The following is a 19,252-nucleotide window of genomic DNA, read 5'->3' on the forward strand; positions in this document are numbered from 1 at the left end:
TGATAGAATCAGAGGTATTTTAATTTCGCGGTGATTAAACCTCTTAAGAGGTGATATTAGTTATTTCTTTCTGGCTTTTAACCACCACCAAAATTTTAAAGACACCAATAGGCATACATAAATCGCCACGAAATTTTATACTACTTTCGAAACGATAATTTCAGTTTTCAGTTATTTTCTAAGAATTTAACACTAGTAATTTCCGGTTTAAACAATGAAGATATGCCTATTCTAAAATGTACAACATAATTCATGATTTATCTTAAATGTCGTTTCAGATCTTGTAATGTATGCCAATCAAATGGTGAGTACCTACAGTGCTGGAAACATTAAGAAGCTGATGCTGGCGATCACCATGTTGGGAAATCGGCCAATTTTAATTTTTGAGGAGCCCACACAACAGTTGGACATCAGAACAAGAATTCGCTTTTGGGAACTAGTCAGGGAATTCAAAGAAGTTGGGCGTGCAATACTTATTACATGCAACAGGTATTTAGATCAAGATACCTTTCTAAACAAGCAACATTTAATGTAATTTCATTTAAAAAATACTACGATAATCATTATAAGGTTATTTTTAGATTACAATTTAATTGTTTTCTGCTTCTTGAATGAAAAAAGTCTCATTATTTCATGAAAAATGTGTTAGATACCAAGATTAACGCTCAGTATTCCCTGAAATTCGAAGTAATTTTCTTTTTTGCTTTCACGTGACTGTAGATTTCATGTAATATTATATAGAATAGCCCTTTTAAGAACTTCTGGTACACTCCGCATCAAAAAAATTGTGACATCTAACGTCGTGCAGCTAGGCCACCCAATATACACATTCTTATCCCATAATCGTGTCTGGTAAAGAGACCCCCCTCTCTCTCCTCCTTTCTTCTCTCCCATACTAAAATTACCTAACAACATGAACGCAATTCTAACTACACATGCATTAGTATCGATAAAATGAAATAACAAAACCGAGACGAAACAAGATTCATAAGTTGATGTAGGGAGAAACTGAAACACACGCAATGAAAAATTGAAACCAATGGATGTCTATTTCACACAGTTTCAGAAAGGAGCCAGAAAGAGAGAGAAGGCGAGAGAAGAAGGAAAAGAAAAGGAAGAACATATAAAATGTGGAAGTTTAAACTTACTAAGAAAACAACCTAACATTATAAAGTTCCGTTACCAGAAATCCAACAGTACTATAGAAATAACGTTTGTTTTTATATTTTTTTCAGGACTATTCGAATATATAGAGGATGCTTGAAACATTCATTAAGTCACTTTTATAATTTATTGCATACTCAATTTCCAGTAGGGGGGCGCGGTGGCTCAGTGGTAGAGCGTTCACCTCTGGTGCTTGGGGCCCCGGGTTCAATCCCAGCCCCCGCCAAGTGAACTTTGTGGTGGACAAACACCGTGCTCGTGGGTTTTCTCGGGGTTCTCCCGTTTCCTCCCACTTTCTTCATTCCACCATTTCACTCATCTCTCATCATCACCGTCTCCTTTAGCCTAACTGGCATAACCGTGGGACGTAAAACTCAAAGATTTCATTTCATTTTTTCAATTTCCAGTAGAACTGTAGATCTCACAGACACATCTAAGATAATGTCAACAGTTTAACACATGCTTTGTTTCCGCGTGGTTCGGTTGTAAATTCGGTAGTGTTCATTGGATGTACTGATGCAAACCACATTCTAATAAACCCAGTAAGTAGCGTAGATCATATCTTCCATTCCAGACAACTAACGCAAAGTGAACAAAAAAAATCAAAAAGAAAAAGGAAGAAAGAAAAAAAGATATAATTGAATGAGTGTTATTTTACTGGTGCATTAATATCCTATATTAAAAGTCCAAACCGTATCATGAAAAGTTACAAATGTTCAAATAGAAAATTGGATGTTCCTTATAGATGTAGCAAAACTTGCATTTCTCAAATTTCAACGTGAATAAATCACATTGAATTATAGGATGGAAACAAATTTGTATCGAACTAGTATATATAAAATTTTGTTTTCAAATAACCAAAGAAGTTGCCATTTTCTAGTCTTTTCCGAAGATTTATCTGTATCGAACATCCAGCATCACTTTCATCTCTTGCGGATATAACGTTGTAATTTGCACAGATAGAATGAACACGCTAGAGCTCAAACGGATCATAGTGTCAGTCGGATGATGTTGGTTAGCTTATGGACCACCACTTGGTCGAGGATTCAAAGCCGTAGTGACCTGGTAATTCTACTGAGACTCGGTAACCCAGATGATAAAAAAGATATTTTGCTTATTCCTTTGGGTTTAAACAGTATTTCTTTCAGAGATGACCAGGACTGGAGATGTTTACCCCAGAGCACAAAAACTCGACGCTAAAGTTGGCAGTCAGTAACATTTTCCAGACCAGGTCCATCGGTCTCTTGCTCCGTTTTAACTTTGGAACATGCACACGTACATGAAGTGCGCGTGTACGTGTAAGAGAGGGGAGAAAAGTGAAAGATGCAAATACAGGATAGGGAAACGTCAAGGAAGAAAGAAAGAAAGAAAGAGATAGAGAGACGAATATAAATATGAAACATACTCTCATTACAGTGTATGATGAAGAACACACACACTGTTTATTCGAATTCTCGCCAGTGATGCTTTGTATGTTCTAACAGAAGATAAATCTCTGTTTGCAGTTATTATTTTATGCGAAAAAGTTAGCTACCTGACGAGGAAATCGAACCTAGATTTTCCGCTTGGAAATCTGGTACTTTAAAACTACACCACCGATTGCTTTACCCAAAATTTGTCCAACAAATCCTGTAATATTTCTTTCTGAAAACGATAACATGAAAAGTTCTTATTGCAGATCAATGAAGTGTTTCGAATATCCTGGTAAATCCCTTGCCCTTTCTCAAACAACATTCGTAAACCGTCTCTATCATGATAAAGGTGTTTGATTCCACATTCTTAAGCATTGTACGTCTAATATGAGAAATGGATTCTTCACTATCACTTTGTAAAAAATGCAAGTTTGGTGTAAAAGAATTTGAACCTATGCCTGAAAGCATTATTAATCGTAACTCCATTACGTTACCGTTACACTATCATGCCACCTGAAAATAAAAACGAAATATTACTTACTTTAGTCTTGATCATTGGAATGATCAAGCTTCTTCCTGTAAGGTTATTTGCACCTAAGTGTACAACGAAATTAATTTATTCGATGACCTAGATTGAAATTAGTGCCCACTAGTAAAAGAAACAACATACAATTCAGAAAAAAATACAGAAATATAAACATATTATGGATTAATTTCGCCCTGCAAGTTCAAAAGTACACGAATAATAATAATAATAATAATAATAATAATAATGTGAATGTGACTTATAGTCTCTTGAACCACCTGACCGATCTCGATCAAATATTCAACATTTATAATGTTCGGACCTGGGAGTATTTTTATCTATTCGTTTGTATGGTGTTACTTAGGGGAGGGGGAGAATGGTAAAATATAAAAAAAAGAAAACTTAATAAGTTTTGAATCAAACTACGAATCTGAATGAAATTTGCAACATAGATGCAACATGCAACGTTTGTGCATGGAATGCTTTTAACCATTTCACCTTGATGGAGAAATGTAGGGAAGGGGGAGGACAGGGAGATATACAAAAATCAATGTAAATTAAAATAAAAGTGACTATGTTAATTAGTTAATAAGTCTTGGACCACCGGACAGATCTGCATCAAATTTTCAACATGGATGAAGTTCGAGCCTGGAGTAGATTTCATCATGTCACTTTGACGGTAAAACTTAGGGAGAGGAGGAGAGGGGAAAGATGTATAAAAATAAATAAAACTTAATAATTCTTGAACCACGCGACCTATCTCGATCAAATTTTTAGCATAGATGAGGTTCGGGCCTGATATGGTTTTTATTATTTCACTTTGACGCTAAAACATAGAGAAGGGGAATGGGAAAGGGATATATATATATATATATATATATATATATATATATATATATATATATATATATATATATATATATATATATATATATATATAATTTAATAAGTCTTGAACCAGTGTACCAATCTCCTTAAAATTTTCAACCTAGATGAAGGTCGAATCCGATATGGTTTTCCTCATAATTTTGAAGGTATAACTAAAGGATAGAGGAAGGAGAGCAACATTTAAAAGAGAACGAAAAATGACCGATATTGGTATCGAAACTATAATTTTTGGAGTCGCTGACATGTACAGTGATACATCTGATGCCGTTTAAATCCAAATTGCGCCAGCAACATGGAAGAGGGCAAGGCATATAAAATGATCAAAATAACCAATATCATTGTCGAATTGATAGTTTTCCGGGTGGCTGAGATGAACAATGACACTAAAGATGCCGTGCTCCGCAACGTAGGAAATATAAAACTCATCGAAAATGACTGATATCAAAGAGCGCTTTAGTAATAGAAAAAGATACTTTATTACGGAGCATATTATTATTTTTTCTCAATTTAGCCCAGCAAAGCGGCCAATTGATGATAGGAATAATAATAATAATAATAATAATAATAATTATTATTATTATTATTATTATTATTATTATTATTATTATTATTATTATTATTATTATTATTATTATTATTATTATTATTCGTGTACTTTTGAACTTGCAGGACGAAATTAATTGTTTTTATTTCTGTAATTTTTCTGAATTGTATGTTGTTTTCTTTACTAATGGGCACTAATTTCTCTCTACGTCATCGAATAAATGAATTTCGTTGTGCACTTAGGTGCAAATAACCTTACAGGAAGAAGCTTGATCGTTCCAAAGTTCAAGGCTAAAGTAAGTAATATTTCGTTTTTATTTTCAGGTGGCAGGATAGTGTAGCGGTAACGTAATGGAGTTACGATTAATAATGCTTTCAGGCATAGGTTCAAATCCTTTTACATCAAACTTGCATTTTTTACAAAGTGATAGTGAAGAATTCATTTCTCATATTAGACGTGCAATGCTTAATAATGTGAAAGCAAACACCTTTATCATGATAGAGACGATTTACGAATGTTGTTTGAGAAAGGGCAAGGGATTTACCAGGATATTCGAAACACTTCATCGATCTGCAGTAAACACTTTTCGTGTTATCGTTTTCAGAAAAAAAATATTACAGCACTTGTTGGACAAATTTTGGGTAAAGCAATCGGTGGTGTAGTTGTAAAGTACCAGATTTCCAAGCGGAAAATCTAGGTTCGATTTCCCGTCAGGTAGTATAACTTTTTCGCATAAAATAATGGCTGCAAACAGAGATTTATCTTCTGTTAGAACTTACAAAGCATCACTGGCGAGAATTTGAATAAACAGTGTGTATGTTCATCATACACTGTAATGATAAATATGTTTCATATTTATATTCGTCTCTCTCTCTCTCTCTCTCTCTCTCTCTCTCTCTCTCTCTCTCTTTCTCTCTCTCTCTTTCTTTCTTGACGTTTCCCTATCCTGTATTTGCATCTTTCACTTCTCTTCCGTCTCTCACACGTACACGCGCACTTCATGTGCATGTGCCTGTTCCAAAGTTAAAACGGAGCAAGAGACCGATGGACCTGGTCTAGAAAATGTAATTGACTGCCAACTTCAGCGTCGAGTTTTTGTGCTCTGGGGTAAACATATCCAGCCTGGTCATCTCTGAAAGAAATACTGTTTAAACCCAAAGGAATAAGCAAAATATCTTTTTTATCATCTGGGTTGCCGAGTCTCAGTCGAATTATCAGGTCACTATGGCTTTGAATCCTCGACCAAGTGGTGGTCCATAAGCTAACCAACATCATCCGACTGACACTATGATCCGTTTGAGCTCTAGCGTGTTCATTCTATCTGTGCAAATTAACGTTATATCCGCAAGAGATGAAAGTGATGCTGGATGTTCGGTACAGATAAATCTTCGGAAAAGACTAGAAAATGGCAACTTCTTTGGTTATTTGAAAACAAAATTTTATTTATACTAGTTCGATACAAATTTGTTTCCATCTTATAATTCAATATGATTAATTCACGTTGAAATTTGAGAAATGCAAGGTTTGCTACATCTATAAGGAACATCCAATTTTCTATTTGAACATTTGTAACTTTTCATAATAATACGGTTTAGACTTTTAATATAGGATATTAATGCACCAGTAAAATAACACTCATTCAATTTTTTCTTTCTTTCTTCCTTTTTCTTTTTGATTTTTTTTGTTCACTTTGCGTTAGTTGTCTGGAATGGAAGATATGATCTACGCTACCTACTGGGTTTATTAGAATGTGGTTTGCATCAGTACGTCCAATGAACACTACCGAATTTACAACCGAACCACGCGAAAACAAAGCATATGTTAAACTGTTGGCATTATTTTAGATGTGTCTGTGAGATCTACAGTTCTACTGGAAATTGAGTATGCAATAAATTATAAAAGTGACTTAATGAATGTTTCAAGCATCCTCTATATATTCGAATAGTCCTGAAATAAATATAAAAACAAACGTTATTTCTATAGTACTGTTGGATTTCTGGCAACGGAACTTTATAATGTTAGGTTGTTTTCTTAGTAAGTTTAAAATTCCACATTTTTATCTGTTCTCCCTTTTCTTTTCCTTCTTCTCTCGCCTTCTCTCTCTTTCTGGCTCCTTTCTGAACCTGTGTGAAATAGACATCCATTGGTTTCAATTTTTCATTGCGTGTGTTTCAGTTTCTCCCTACATCAACTTATGAATCTTGTTTCGTCTCAGTTTTGTTATTTCATTTTATCGATGCTAACACATGTGTAGTTTGAAATTAGAATTGCGTTTATGTTGTTAATTAATTTTAGTATGGGAGAGAAAAAAGGAGAAGAGAGAGGGGGTCTCTTTACCAGACACGATTATGGGATATGGGTGGCCTAGCTGCACGGCGTTAGATGTCGCAATTTTTTTATGCGGAGTGTACAATTTGCGCCATACCGATGTTTTATGGTACTATGCGTTATAACTCCTTTCGTCCTTTATATATATATATATATATATATATATATATATATATATATATATATATATATATATATATATATATATATATATATATATATATAGATAGATAGATAGATAGATAGATAGATGTGTGTGTATGTGTGTGTGTGTGTGTGTGTGTGTGTGTGTGTCTAGAGGAATTATAGTACACGCTAGGTATGATTTCACGCCTTCCTGCATTGAGGCATAGGAGGTAATGACGTCATAACTATAAAATATATTTTGTTTCTTTATCCTATTTTGATTATTTTTTGGCGGGCTTACTTTTGCACCTAGAAGATTGAAATTTTGCACAAACAGTCAGTCCACCGTATAGTATTTATCAGATGTTTTTCAAATTTCTGCATTAGCACAAGAGGGGGTCGAGAGGGGCAAAAAGGTTTTTAAAAAAGGATATTTTTTAACCAAAAATCCCTTTTTTCACTATTTTTACGCCCCAGATATATGAAGGAGACATGTGAATGGTGCCGTCTGAAAGGCAGTTCTATTCTGAAGAGAATGAAATGAAATTTTTGAGTTTTACGTCCCATATTTATGCCGAGTAGCCTCAAGGAGACGGTGAAGATGAGAAATGAATGAAATGGTGAAAGGAAAAGGGGGAACTCCGAGAAAACCCACGCATATGGTGTTTGTTCACCACAAAGTTCACTTGGGGGGAGCAGGGTTTGAATCCGGGACCCCATGCACCAGAGGTGAACGCTCTACCACTGAGCCACCGCGGCGCCTCTGAAGAGAATGATGTGCAAACCTTGATCCTAGGGTAACTAGGGATGTCTCAGGGAATTTTTACTCAAGATTCTTTTTTATACGGGAAAATGGGGTATTGTGGGTATTTTTGGCGGGCTTACTTTTGCACCTAGAAGATTAAAATTTTGCACAAATATTCAGTGTACCAAGTAGTATTTTTTCAGATTTTTTCAGATCTGTGTTAAAACAAGGGGTCCAGAGGAGCAAAAAAGTTGGAAAAAGGGATATTTTAACTAAAAATCCCTTTCTTCGCGATTTTCCCGCCTGAGATACATGATGGAGACATGTGAATGGTACTGTTTGGGAGGCAGTTCTATTGTAAAGAGAATTATGGTAAACCATGATCCTAGGGTAATTAGGAATGTCTCAGGGAATTTTTACCAGAGATCAGGGTCTTTTGCGGTAATCTGAGGCGTTGTGGGAAATATTGATAATTTTTACCGTCCTTACCATTCAAGCTAGAAGCTCGAAATGTGGTACACGCATTTAGTCTACAGAGTAGTATTTATCAGATTGTTTTCAGATCTCTACGTTTAAACATGGCTGTTCCAGAGGGGTCAAAAATGTGACAAAAATACCCGTAATTTCCCTTTTCCCCTCAATTTTTCCCTCTCCTGGTATACGGTATGGGCATGTAAGTGATAGCATTTGGAAGCCTGCTCTATTCTGAAGAGAATGAGGTATGAACCATGATTCTAGGATAAATAGTGACGATGCAGTAGCTGCTTGACTGAAAGTTTAAAAAATACCCCAAAAACCAAAGATCTTAAAAGGGATAGTAGCCTTTGACTAGTTGGGGCCTTCGCCCCCACATCCTCGCCTTTGATCGGCCTAGATCTCGCACCTCTTAAATCCAGAATTCTACCGGATTTTAAATATCTTTTCCTATAATATATCAACTATCTAAAAAATAAGGTTTTTTATCCCAAGAAAACACCATGGGGATGTCTTCATCTACCTTTAGACCCCTTAAAAATTAAAAATATTCACTTTTGGCAATTTTTCTGTAGGTAAGTCCCGGAAAGCTACAATCATGCCAAATTTCAACTTTCCATGTCAACCAGAAGTACCCCTTCAAATTATGTCAGATTGTAGTTATATACATAGTTAGGATTTACATACAATTTGTGCGGGAAGAGGTTCAAAAGCTACGTCTAATCCGACTTTTCGGGCAAGATACTATACAATTTTACTAAATTACTAGCTGAATCTGCGCTCTCTATACAGCGCATCAGCCACATGTGAGAACGAATCTCCTTGTCATTCCTCACATTTGAAAATATCCCTTTACAGACACAAATGAAAGATATCTTGATAAAAATCGGCAAGGTATACCATAAAGAGGTGAGTTTTTCGATTATTTTTTCAATATCTCGTACTGTTTGCAAGATTTGAACCTACTTCCGGTTGCAGTTTCTAATTTATGTATGATCAATGTTTTCTATCTCGCATGCAATATGTAATAAGCAAATACATTACATATACAATTAATTATGATGTTAGTGATATATGGAGGGCAAAACACTCCAAACAATAAAGACTAATCTTAGAAATTCTTCAGCAACTGCTTCCGTTTAGATATTTTATATTCCTTATGAACACTATCTGGATCTTCTTCTAGAACATACATAAGCTATTTCTCCCAGAGAATCTCATGAACTTTTATACATTGAACTCTCAATTATGTGTCACTGTACATACGTACAAATATGTTTTAAAAGTTTTCTCATGTGGCCTGTAAGTATTTTTTTGAGTGTATCATTTTCACTAGGTTTGTATCTAGTTATGGCTGATGTGAGACCCACAGCTCGAATCTGTAACACTAGTGATTCATTTTCCTTTTGAGTAATTGCTTCTTTAATGACATGTTCAGCATTTCTAGTGACACATGTCACCAGTGATTCTCGGGACCTAGCCTTTCTCCTTTTCCCTGACCCCATTTTCCTTGTTTTGGGGCAAAATAGGCACTACTCTGGGTTGAACAGGATATTTGCCACAAATTGTCGTGCAGCAAAACGATTCAAATATGGTGAATTATCCACCATTGGTTTACAATTTTCTGCCCCGCGTGATTCAACAGACTTATTTAGCGATCGTGGTAAAATTTGGTAGCAAGAGCAATGGTAACAGTGTTTGTAAGCTGAGTTAATTTTGAGTTTAACGTCTCTTTCGGCAGTGAGGCTCTATGAGGCGAGACTTACAGATTAACATGGAATGCGAAATACATTAGCTCCTTCCGGGAATCGAACCCGGGTCAAAGGCGCATCCGCTAACTGCTTCAGCGTTTGTACGTGTCGCACTCTGTAAGGATCTGAATCGCTGCTGAAAGGGACGTTAAACTCCAAATCAACTTAACTCAGCAAATTGATGTTGAGTGGGTGCAATTCTACTGTACCACTGTCTTGTCGCAGTTCTTTCACTTGAAGATTTTATGGAAATTTTCTTTTGATTCCTTATGAAGTTCCTTATGTTTTATATGTAGTCTATTACCATGTAATATGGGTTCCTGTCACTACAGAGCGCGTCCTCAGATTGCCTATCGAGGAGAAAGTCTCTAGTTACAGAGGTTAGCTACGAATAACCAAAAACGATCAGACGGTAAGGGGTTGTTCTCCAGCTTGACAGTTTGGCGTGAGGGTAACAACTTCACCCTGTGAAAAAGACACTTGTTCAAAAACGTTCACAGAAACCTCGGACCAGAACTGATAACTTGGCACGACCTCAGCAAAGTAAAATGGCCTTGCTATTTGAAACATGGAATATAAGGAATCTTTATACGGCAGGTGAGTTAAAATCCATAACAAATGAGATAGAGAAATATAGGATGAACTTAGTAGGAGTTCGGGAAGTTAGACGGGAAGGAAAGGGAGCAGTGAAGTCTGGTAATTTTACGTCGTTTCACGGAGAAGGAAATAGAAATTACCAAACACGAACAGACTTTTCGGTAACAAACGAATGATATCGGCAATTAACCGGGTTAAATTTATTAATGATATATTTTCTATTATTATTATTATTATTATTATTATTATGAAAGTCCGGTGGTGTCATATTATTGCTCTAAATGTGCATGCCCCAACAGAAAACAATGATAAGATATAAAATACAGTTTTTACGAGGAAGTAGAACGAGTATCTAAGTAACTTCCACGATACCACATGAAAATTCTATAATGGGATTTCAGTGCGAAGGTAGAACGAAAGGATATTTTCAAACCGATTATAGAGAATGAAACTCTGTATAAGGAACGCAATGACAACGGCGTTAGACTCGTGAAATTTCCAACATCCAAAGACATTAACGTGATGAGTACGTCACATCGCGACGTTCACAAATACACCTGGAACTCACCAGGTTGAAAAACACGTTACGAAATTGATCACGTTTTAAAAGAGAGAAGGATACAGTCTAGCATAACTAATGTTCGATTCTTTTAAGGAGATGACTGTGACACTGATCACTATCTGATAACACCGACAATAACAGTGAGATTATTGTTGGATAAAATAAATATTCAACATCTGAAAACATAGAGGTTAAATCTAAAGAAATTTGAAGAGAGCCAGGAGAAAGAAGCATAACAGATTGAAGTATCGAATAGATTTTCGGTTTTACAAAGTTCGGAATTCACAAATGCTGAGGATACATGGGCTGAAATTAGGGATAGCACTAAAACGCTAGCAAAAGAAAAGCTGGGACAAGCTGGAAATAAACTATGGTTCAGCCAAAAAATACACTAAACTAACAAAGAAAAGAAAAGAAAACAGGTAAAACTACATTGCCAACAAAATCCGAATGATATAACTAAACAAAATTTCATTAACATCAGACATTAAGCTTCCAAAGCTTTTAGAACAAAGAAATGCGATTCTTTGAAAATTAAATTAATGAACTTGAAGATAATAGTTAAAACAAAAACAACCGGTACATGTATAAATGCATTAATAGATTTAAGAAAGACTATTATCCCTACGCTAGAAACCCGACGGAACAATTCTCACTGACACAGCTAACACCTTGAATAGATCTAAAGATTTATTTGACAATTTGCTTACCACACCGTCAAAAACTAATGTTCGTGGAGAAAGGGAGATGCGCTCAGCAGGACCGTATGGTTCAGAGCCTAACTGAACAGAAGTAGAAATCACTATAAGTAGAAAAGAAATAAGTAGAAATCCAATCGGAAATCGTCCATTACGAAGAACTAGGTGCAGGTGGGAGGGTAATATTAAGATGGATCTCGCAGAAAGAAAGGAGTACAAAGTAGAAATTGGATACAGTTTTCTAAGGACAGAAGTCAATGGAGAGCTTTTGTGAACGTGGCATTGAACCTCTGGGTTTCGTAGCCCATAGAGTTAGTTAGTTACTGTAGTGTAGTGTATAACACAGATTTTTTGATTTTTCAGACCAGAAGAGTCTTTTCTTGTTTCGATTGTCGCCTGTCTCCCTGTCTTATTTGTGTTTGCCATTCTTCTTCAGAATAATTGAGATGGCGTGGATTCTAGGACGAATGTGCTACTATTATCAACCTTTAAAGAAACAAGAACTCAAAGAATATAACAGGTTGTTTAGTGTAACGCAATTAAAAGATCATATATTACGAACTATAATTAAATGCGATTGTCTGTGTGCATAAGTAATAAGAATACACCTACTGTGCAATAACTTGGAGAGTTTTTTGATATCTTCACATATCAGCAGACATATTTGGCAGTGTATTGATATGCTATATATATATGACAAATTGAATGGAAATGCTCGAGGGAATGGCAGACTGTACCAGACAACATATTCACGACGACAGCAACCTAATCAACCAACATTCGCTGCAGTATATCGTCGTCTATGTAAGACGGGGACCTTGGCACCTATGTATGCGGACGTAGGACGGACACGTACGGTTTGGACAATTGAGATGGACGCTCACGTGCTACAAGATTATGCGGAAAACCCCGTTTGAGCTCCAGACAGTGTGCGTGCAATTGGTCAAAGTATTGCCTTGCGAGTTCTACACTAGAATATCTGTTATCCATATAACCTGCACCGTGTGCATAGTCTCCAGGCTGCCGGTTTTTCCCCACAGAAGGCGGTCTGTTGCAAGTTGCTCCAACAAGTTACAACCCATATTGGGATTTCTGTCATTGATCCTCTTCACTGATAAGGCTGCCTTCGGGCGAGATATCATAATCAACTTCCATAATACTCGCATCTGCGTTCAGTACAATCCACATGGAATGGTCGAGTTCCACAATCAACAGCAGATTCAAATAAATGTCTGGGCTGAGATTCTAGGTGGCCAGTTAATCGGACCCTTTATTCTGCCACAAATACTAACAGGCAACACGTATCTACAATTCCTGCCAGATATACTGCCCCATTTGCTCGATGATGTACCACTGGCATTTCGAAACATGTGACTGATGCACGATGGGGCCTACTCCCACTTCTTTGCTTTCACTTGTGCCTATCTGAACAATACCTTCTCCGGAGATGGATCGGTCGGTATGGTCCCGTGCATGGCCCGCCCGGTTACAAGACCTGAATCCCCTTGATTTTTACTTGTGGGCATATCTTAACAGTGCCGTTTACGCTGATCCTGTGCCTGATATACATTCTCTGGAGCAATGTATCCATGCTGCCTGTAACACTGTAGATTCAACCCAAAATATGCAACAGGGTACGTAAGTCATTGATGCTACTTGTGCATGCGTGCACTGACAGCTACAGGGGACATTTGGAACATCTACTCTGACTCCAGTCAAAGTAGAATGTATACTGTGCTGTACGTACGTATGTTGACTATCAGGTTGTTCGTATTCTAAGTGATGTGTACATTGCTAATCATCGTTATTCTACAGCGCACAATTCGTAACGGTGATTCGTAACGCGCGTCTTACTTGATATCGCACATCACTTTTGTGTTCGTTCTTTCCTTAAAGTCATTAGCTCCGTGCTTATTCTTCATATTTGCTCAGTATCATTCTTATGTGCAATAGCTGCGTCCGAAGCACATATCGTCTCGGCCAGAACACAGTACCGTCAACTACCAGACTGATCCTGCTATCTAAGATAGCTCTTTCTGCGCAACTAACTAATGTACAATTTCGGAGTTGTTCATAGCCACATTTAACTAGTTTTGATCTCACGAATCACTTCCCGCAGTTTGTGCTCATCCTTCTGCTCCATTCCAATTGTCAGGATTCGGTTTCTGATCCCACGTTGGCACTCTTGTCACTCGTACACGACGCAGAATTCGACAATATTCAAGAGAACATATGCATAAACTGGAAAAGATCGTCTTACTTGGAAAACGAAATCGTATATCTTATTTAGGAAGTGTCTTACGAGGCCTGTCTAAAAAGTATCCGACCTTAATTTTTTCCACGCAAAGTAGTGATTCTCAGGTGGCGCCACCGTGTACGGTGGAAGGAGGAACCTTAATGCGCATGCTTGAATTTTTTCACCGCGTTTGCGTGTGCCAGTCGTGAGCTGGTGGTCGCGAAGTGAGGTGCTGTTGGTAGTGTTCGTCGGATTTAGCGTTTCTCGCAAGATGACTGAACGAATTGAGCAAAGATACTGCATCAAATTCTGTCAAAGGCTGGGTGATTCTCAAAGCCAAACAATTCGTAAGATTCAGCAGGTGTTTGGAGAAGATGCGATGGGTGTAACACAAATTAAACAATGGTTCAACCGATTCAAAGATGGCCGCACATCATTCGAGAGTGAGCAGCGTAGCGGCATTCCCCAAACTGCTCGGAATGCAGCTGTTGTTGAGCGGGTGCGAAATTTGGTGATGGCAGATCGCCGTTTGACAGTGCGGGAGATTACAGAAGATGTTGGAGTGAGTAAAGATTCTGCACATGCAATTTTGCGTGACGATTTGAACATGAAACGAGTGGCTGCTAAATTTGTACCCAAGTTGTTGTCTCAGGAACAAAAAGACACCCGTTTTGACGTTGCACAGGACCTTCTGGACACCACCAACACTGATCCTGGGTATCTGAATTCCGTGATAACTGGAGATGAGTCATGGGTGTACGGGTACGACCCAGAAACAAAACAACAATCGTCTCAATGGAAGCATCCCGATTCTCCAAGGCCGAAGAAAGCGCGGCAGGTGCGAAGCAAAATCAAGGTGTTGCTGACTGTTTTCTTCGATGCCCGTGGAATTGTGCATCACGAGTACGCACCGGAAGGACAAACAGTGACAAAGGAGTACTATCAAGATGTTCTCAGGCGACTCCGTGACGCAGTCCGGCGCAAAAGACCAGACATGTGGACAGCGAAGAACTGGCACGTCCATCATGACAACGCCCCAGCACATTCATCCCAATTGATCCACACGTTCTTAGCCAAACATGGAATTACAACCGTTCGCCAACCTCCCTACTCTCCGGACCTGGCTCCTTGTGACTTCTGGTTGTTTCCAAAATTGAAGACGCCTCTGAAGGGATCCCGTTTTGAGAGTAGAGAAGACATAATGCGGAACACGACGACGGAGCTGAACAACATTCCAAAAGAAGACTTCCAGCGGTGTTTCCAGCAGTGGAAGGATCGGTGGGCTAAGTGTGTGGAAGCACAAGGGGCCTACTTTGAAGGGGATTAGGGTCCCAAATCTGTCAGGTATTCGCAACTATTTTTCTGGCCAAAGGTCGGATACTTTTTAGACAGCCCTCGTATACCTTTATTTTAATGGTTTCTCCCAGAGCAGTAACCTCCACTCGAGTTCTTAAAAATTGTCTTTCCTTTTGTTTTTAAATTCAAATTGGACTCAATTGCCAGATGTGTAATGAAGTCATTATCTTTTTAACCATTGAAGAAGCTCTATGTGTGATTACACAAAGGGAAAAATCATAGTTTGCAAAGAGCTCTGAATATATTATCTCCAGTCACACTGTCATGTAACGATATAGTGTTTAATAGTTTCTCAAAAACATGGAATTGTGCATCTCACACTCGAATAAATACGGTTAATTGAGTTACGTTTCTCACGTCTGTACTTCACATGCAATGGTATATGGAACAGAGTTTGACTACTTTAGTTTTATTTATAACTTAAATTAGACGCCAATCCAGTGGCTCTATCAGCGGGCCTGTTGCAATACTGTGAAATGCTTTGAAATGCATTTAAACATCCATAAGTGTTTCAGCGACATTGACTAAATAATCCCTTATAAAATCACTAACTGTGAAAGATTTTGAATGCTTGGTTATCATTTCCGACAATGCACAGTTTGTATGATCCTCTGCTTTGTTCTCTTCATCTAATTTAGTAAGAACAACATGATACTATTTTAGTCCTCTCTTTAATTCTTTCAACTCATCTTTCCTCATTAGTTCCTCACACTGATTGCTTTAATTTATATGTTGCTGATAGTGATGCTTCACGTTATACAACCTACGTACACTGGTGGTGCACTTACACTAAGAGTAGGACTTCAACTTTCACACACAATGGAGTTCTCACATTTCTTGAGTTTCCGAGGTTCTTCGATGATATTTTTACGAGGATTGTACACAAAGTACCAAACCTTTTGGCCTATCGCGGCAGTGGGCGGGGCAAGAGTGCCTATCTCGGTGTCAGAACGTTGCCACACTCAGTACGCATCCAGCTGTGGTAGCGTGAGGACTGTGATGCTCTTACTGTGCTTTTTGTGACGTGTTAGAATGTGTGCTGCGATAGAAAATCCCGCCCGTTGTGAGGTGCATTCTATGATTAAATTTTTGTAGGCAAAAACACCACAAGCCAATTGAAATCTATCGTCAACTGTCTGAAGTGTACGCCGGGAAAAATTTAGCGCGAAGGTGTTGTTTTTTCACGATAATGCACGTTCATACACTGCCAAGCGAGAGCTCTTGGATGGTTTTCGGTAATGGGAAGTGTTCGGTCACCCACCATACAGCCCACATAAGGCGCCGAGCGACTACCTCCTCTTCCCAGCGATGAAGACATGGCACGCTACACAACGCTTTGATACTGACGCCGAACTGCATGCCGGTGGATGAAACCGCAAACGGTAGATTTCTACCGCAACGGTATTTAAAAACGTAGGATAAGTGCCTTAATTTGCATGGCGATTATGTGGGAAAATACCTTATGAGTGTACCTTTCAAATATATATATAATACAATTTGGTTTGTTGATTCTGTTGCTTTTTTTTTTATTTCGAAACGTCTTTTACATTCCGGACACGCCTCGTATTTAACATGAGACACAATGCATAAATGGAAATTGTTAGGAAACATGTTAGGCTATGAAATGAATAATTGAACCATACTGACTGTATTTATTACAATGAACTGCTGCCTGTAAATCTCCTTATATACAGTTTAGTGTGGAATTTTCGGGAAGAGTGTGGAAGTCTGCCCAGAAGTTTCGAACTCTGCCCATGAGATAGCAAAACTGCATTAATCTTGCTCAAAGACTCAACAAGTGAACTGTGGGCCACAAAAAAATGAGTGAAGGGCCTCATATGGCCCTCGGTACGCGAGTTTCACATCCCTACTCTAGTTATATATGCCTATATTATTAGAATGCCTGACATAAGAGCTAATTACACGCATACAATTAAATTATTGATACTTTTCCAGAATTGCTGAGTTGGAGATCATGTGTGACCGAGTGGCTGTAGTATGCAGTGGGAAGTTTGATTGTATTGGAACTATGGTACATATCAAAGAAAAGTTTGGAGTCGGTTACACGGTTGCTTTCAAAATGTCTTACTCTGCTGCTGATGAAAAAGTATTGGAACTTATTGAATTGATGGATGGCGAATTTCCAAGCTGTGAAATGAAGGATTACTATGAGGTAGATAATGATATGTTTCTGCTTCTGTAATTAGCCATTTTCGATGATAGGTGAGACTTCATAATCAGTAACAGAAGTTTGATTTTGCAAGCATCTTCAACACTCTGCTTTACTCTTCTGTATTATTATTATTATTATTATTATTATTATTATTATTATTATTATTATTATTATTATTGCTAGCATCCTAGTAGCCCTGGAATACCACTTGTCACGAGACCAGCAAAGTCAATCAGTGACAGGTCTGGATCGATGGAAGATGGCCAACCATTTGTATTCACTAGAAGAGTTGAGATTACCAAGTCCACCCAGCGTTGTGAGGAAAATTGATGAGCAAGTTGAAAGAGTGAAGCAGAGAAGCCCAGTCTAGAACGAACGGGAGCCGATGTGCTGTCCACACGTCACCTCAATTGCATGTAGTAGCCCTTGGCCATAAAGAGCTGTTCACTTTTAGTTTATTATTATTAGGCCTATTAATATTAGCTCTGAATTAAATTAAATAACATAATTAGCAATTAATAGCAATGAATATGGGAAAGGTGCCACTTATGCCGTCGTTTTATAATTCAGTAATTGTGTCTCCTTTCATATACATACACACAAAGGTTACACACGCTTCCTTGCTCTTATATGCGTGGTAATGACTTAGATTCATGTTTGACTTTGAGTACTTAATAATCCATGTGTAGGCCGTGGTGGCTTAGTGTTAAAGTGCCCATCTCTGGTTCATGAGATCCAATGGTTGAATGTGTTAAAGTTAATTGCAAAACCTTTTTGCCTTTACGAAGAAAAACTCCACACAGTCTCAAGTATGTCCATCATGAGTTGAAATACAGTAGGGGATAGTTGTACAAAATGGGGACCCTTATATATATTTAGTACATAAAACCAAAACTATCAATGATAAAATTGCTAGATGTAAATCAAAACATTCAGTGGAATGTTGTCTACCATGAAACAGGCCTTTTTGTATCATAAGAACGTTTATTTTAACAAAAAATAAGGGAAACTGAAAAAGGGTGAAAGTCCCCGTTTTATATTACTAGTCTGGTAAAATGGGGTTGCCTTTAAAAACTTACCAAATACTTTCAAAACTTACAAATATCTTGCTTAAAACTTTTTACATTTTGTTTACAACTTGTTTATATCTTATACACGTATCTAGTTTACACGTATCTTATACACGTATCTTCTTTATAATTAATCAAAAAAGAAATAAAAATCAGATTTTTGTACTAAATAAAACTAATTAGAAATAAAATACTTTTGTCTAGTAAGCAACAATTTAAACTTTACGTGCTACAAAAGTCACAAACAGATATATCATCCTTTTCGTCCACGTTAGAACAGGCATCGTGTGCCCACCCATTGCAGCCACAACACCTAATCCATCCTTCTTTTGCTTTTGAATAGAGTCCGTTGCAAAAAAAAAAAAAAAAAAAAAAAAAGCCACATCAGAATTCTCTTCCTCTTCCGACTATGAAAATAGTATTGTTTCCGTCTTGAGTTTAATTTTCTTTGATTTCGGATCTCTAAGACAAGATCTCACTTTTCATTCCAATACGCTTGCTCACTTTCCGTTCTTTACTAGCAGATCCTAGGATTAGCCTTATTTAGCAAACTTTCTGTAGACTTTTCTTATTTTCTTCCTTTCGTTTTTCTTTTGCTTCTA

General features: G+C 37.5%; 1 protein-coding gene across 3 annotated transcripts in view; it reads left to right on the forward strand.

Annotated features, from left to right (window-relative positions):
- Nucleotides 1–19,252, forward strand: part of LOC145663173 (ATP-binding cassette sub-family A member 17-like) — a 379,444-nt gene that overhangs the window by 349,985 nt on the left and 10,207 nt on the right. For 2 of the 3 annotated variants that reach the window (XM_081729505.1, XM_081729507.1), the window contains 2 exons: nucleotides 279–489; nucleotides 17,364–17,580. In XM_081729505.1, the coding sequence (XP_081585631.1) occupies nucleotides 279–489; nucleotides 17,364–17,580 (428 nt within the window). The remainder of the gene's footprint in view (nucleotides 1–278; nucleotides 490–17,363; nucleotides 17,581–19,252) is intronic. The other variant, XM_081729508.1, reaches the window with a different exon arrangement.

The sequence above is a fragment of the Thermobia domestica genome, chromosome 10, assembly GCF_964235325.1.
Source record: "Thermobia domestica chromosome 10, izTheDome1.hap1.1, whole genome shotgun sequence".
Taxonomy (NCBI): Eukaryota; Metazoa; Arthropoda; class Insecta; order Zygentoma; family Lepismatidae; genus Thermobia; species Thermobia domestica.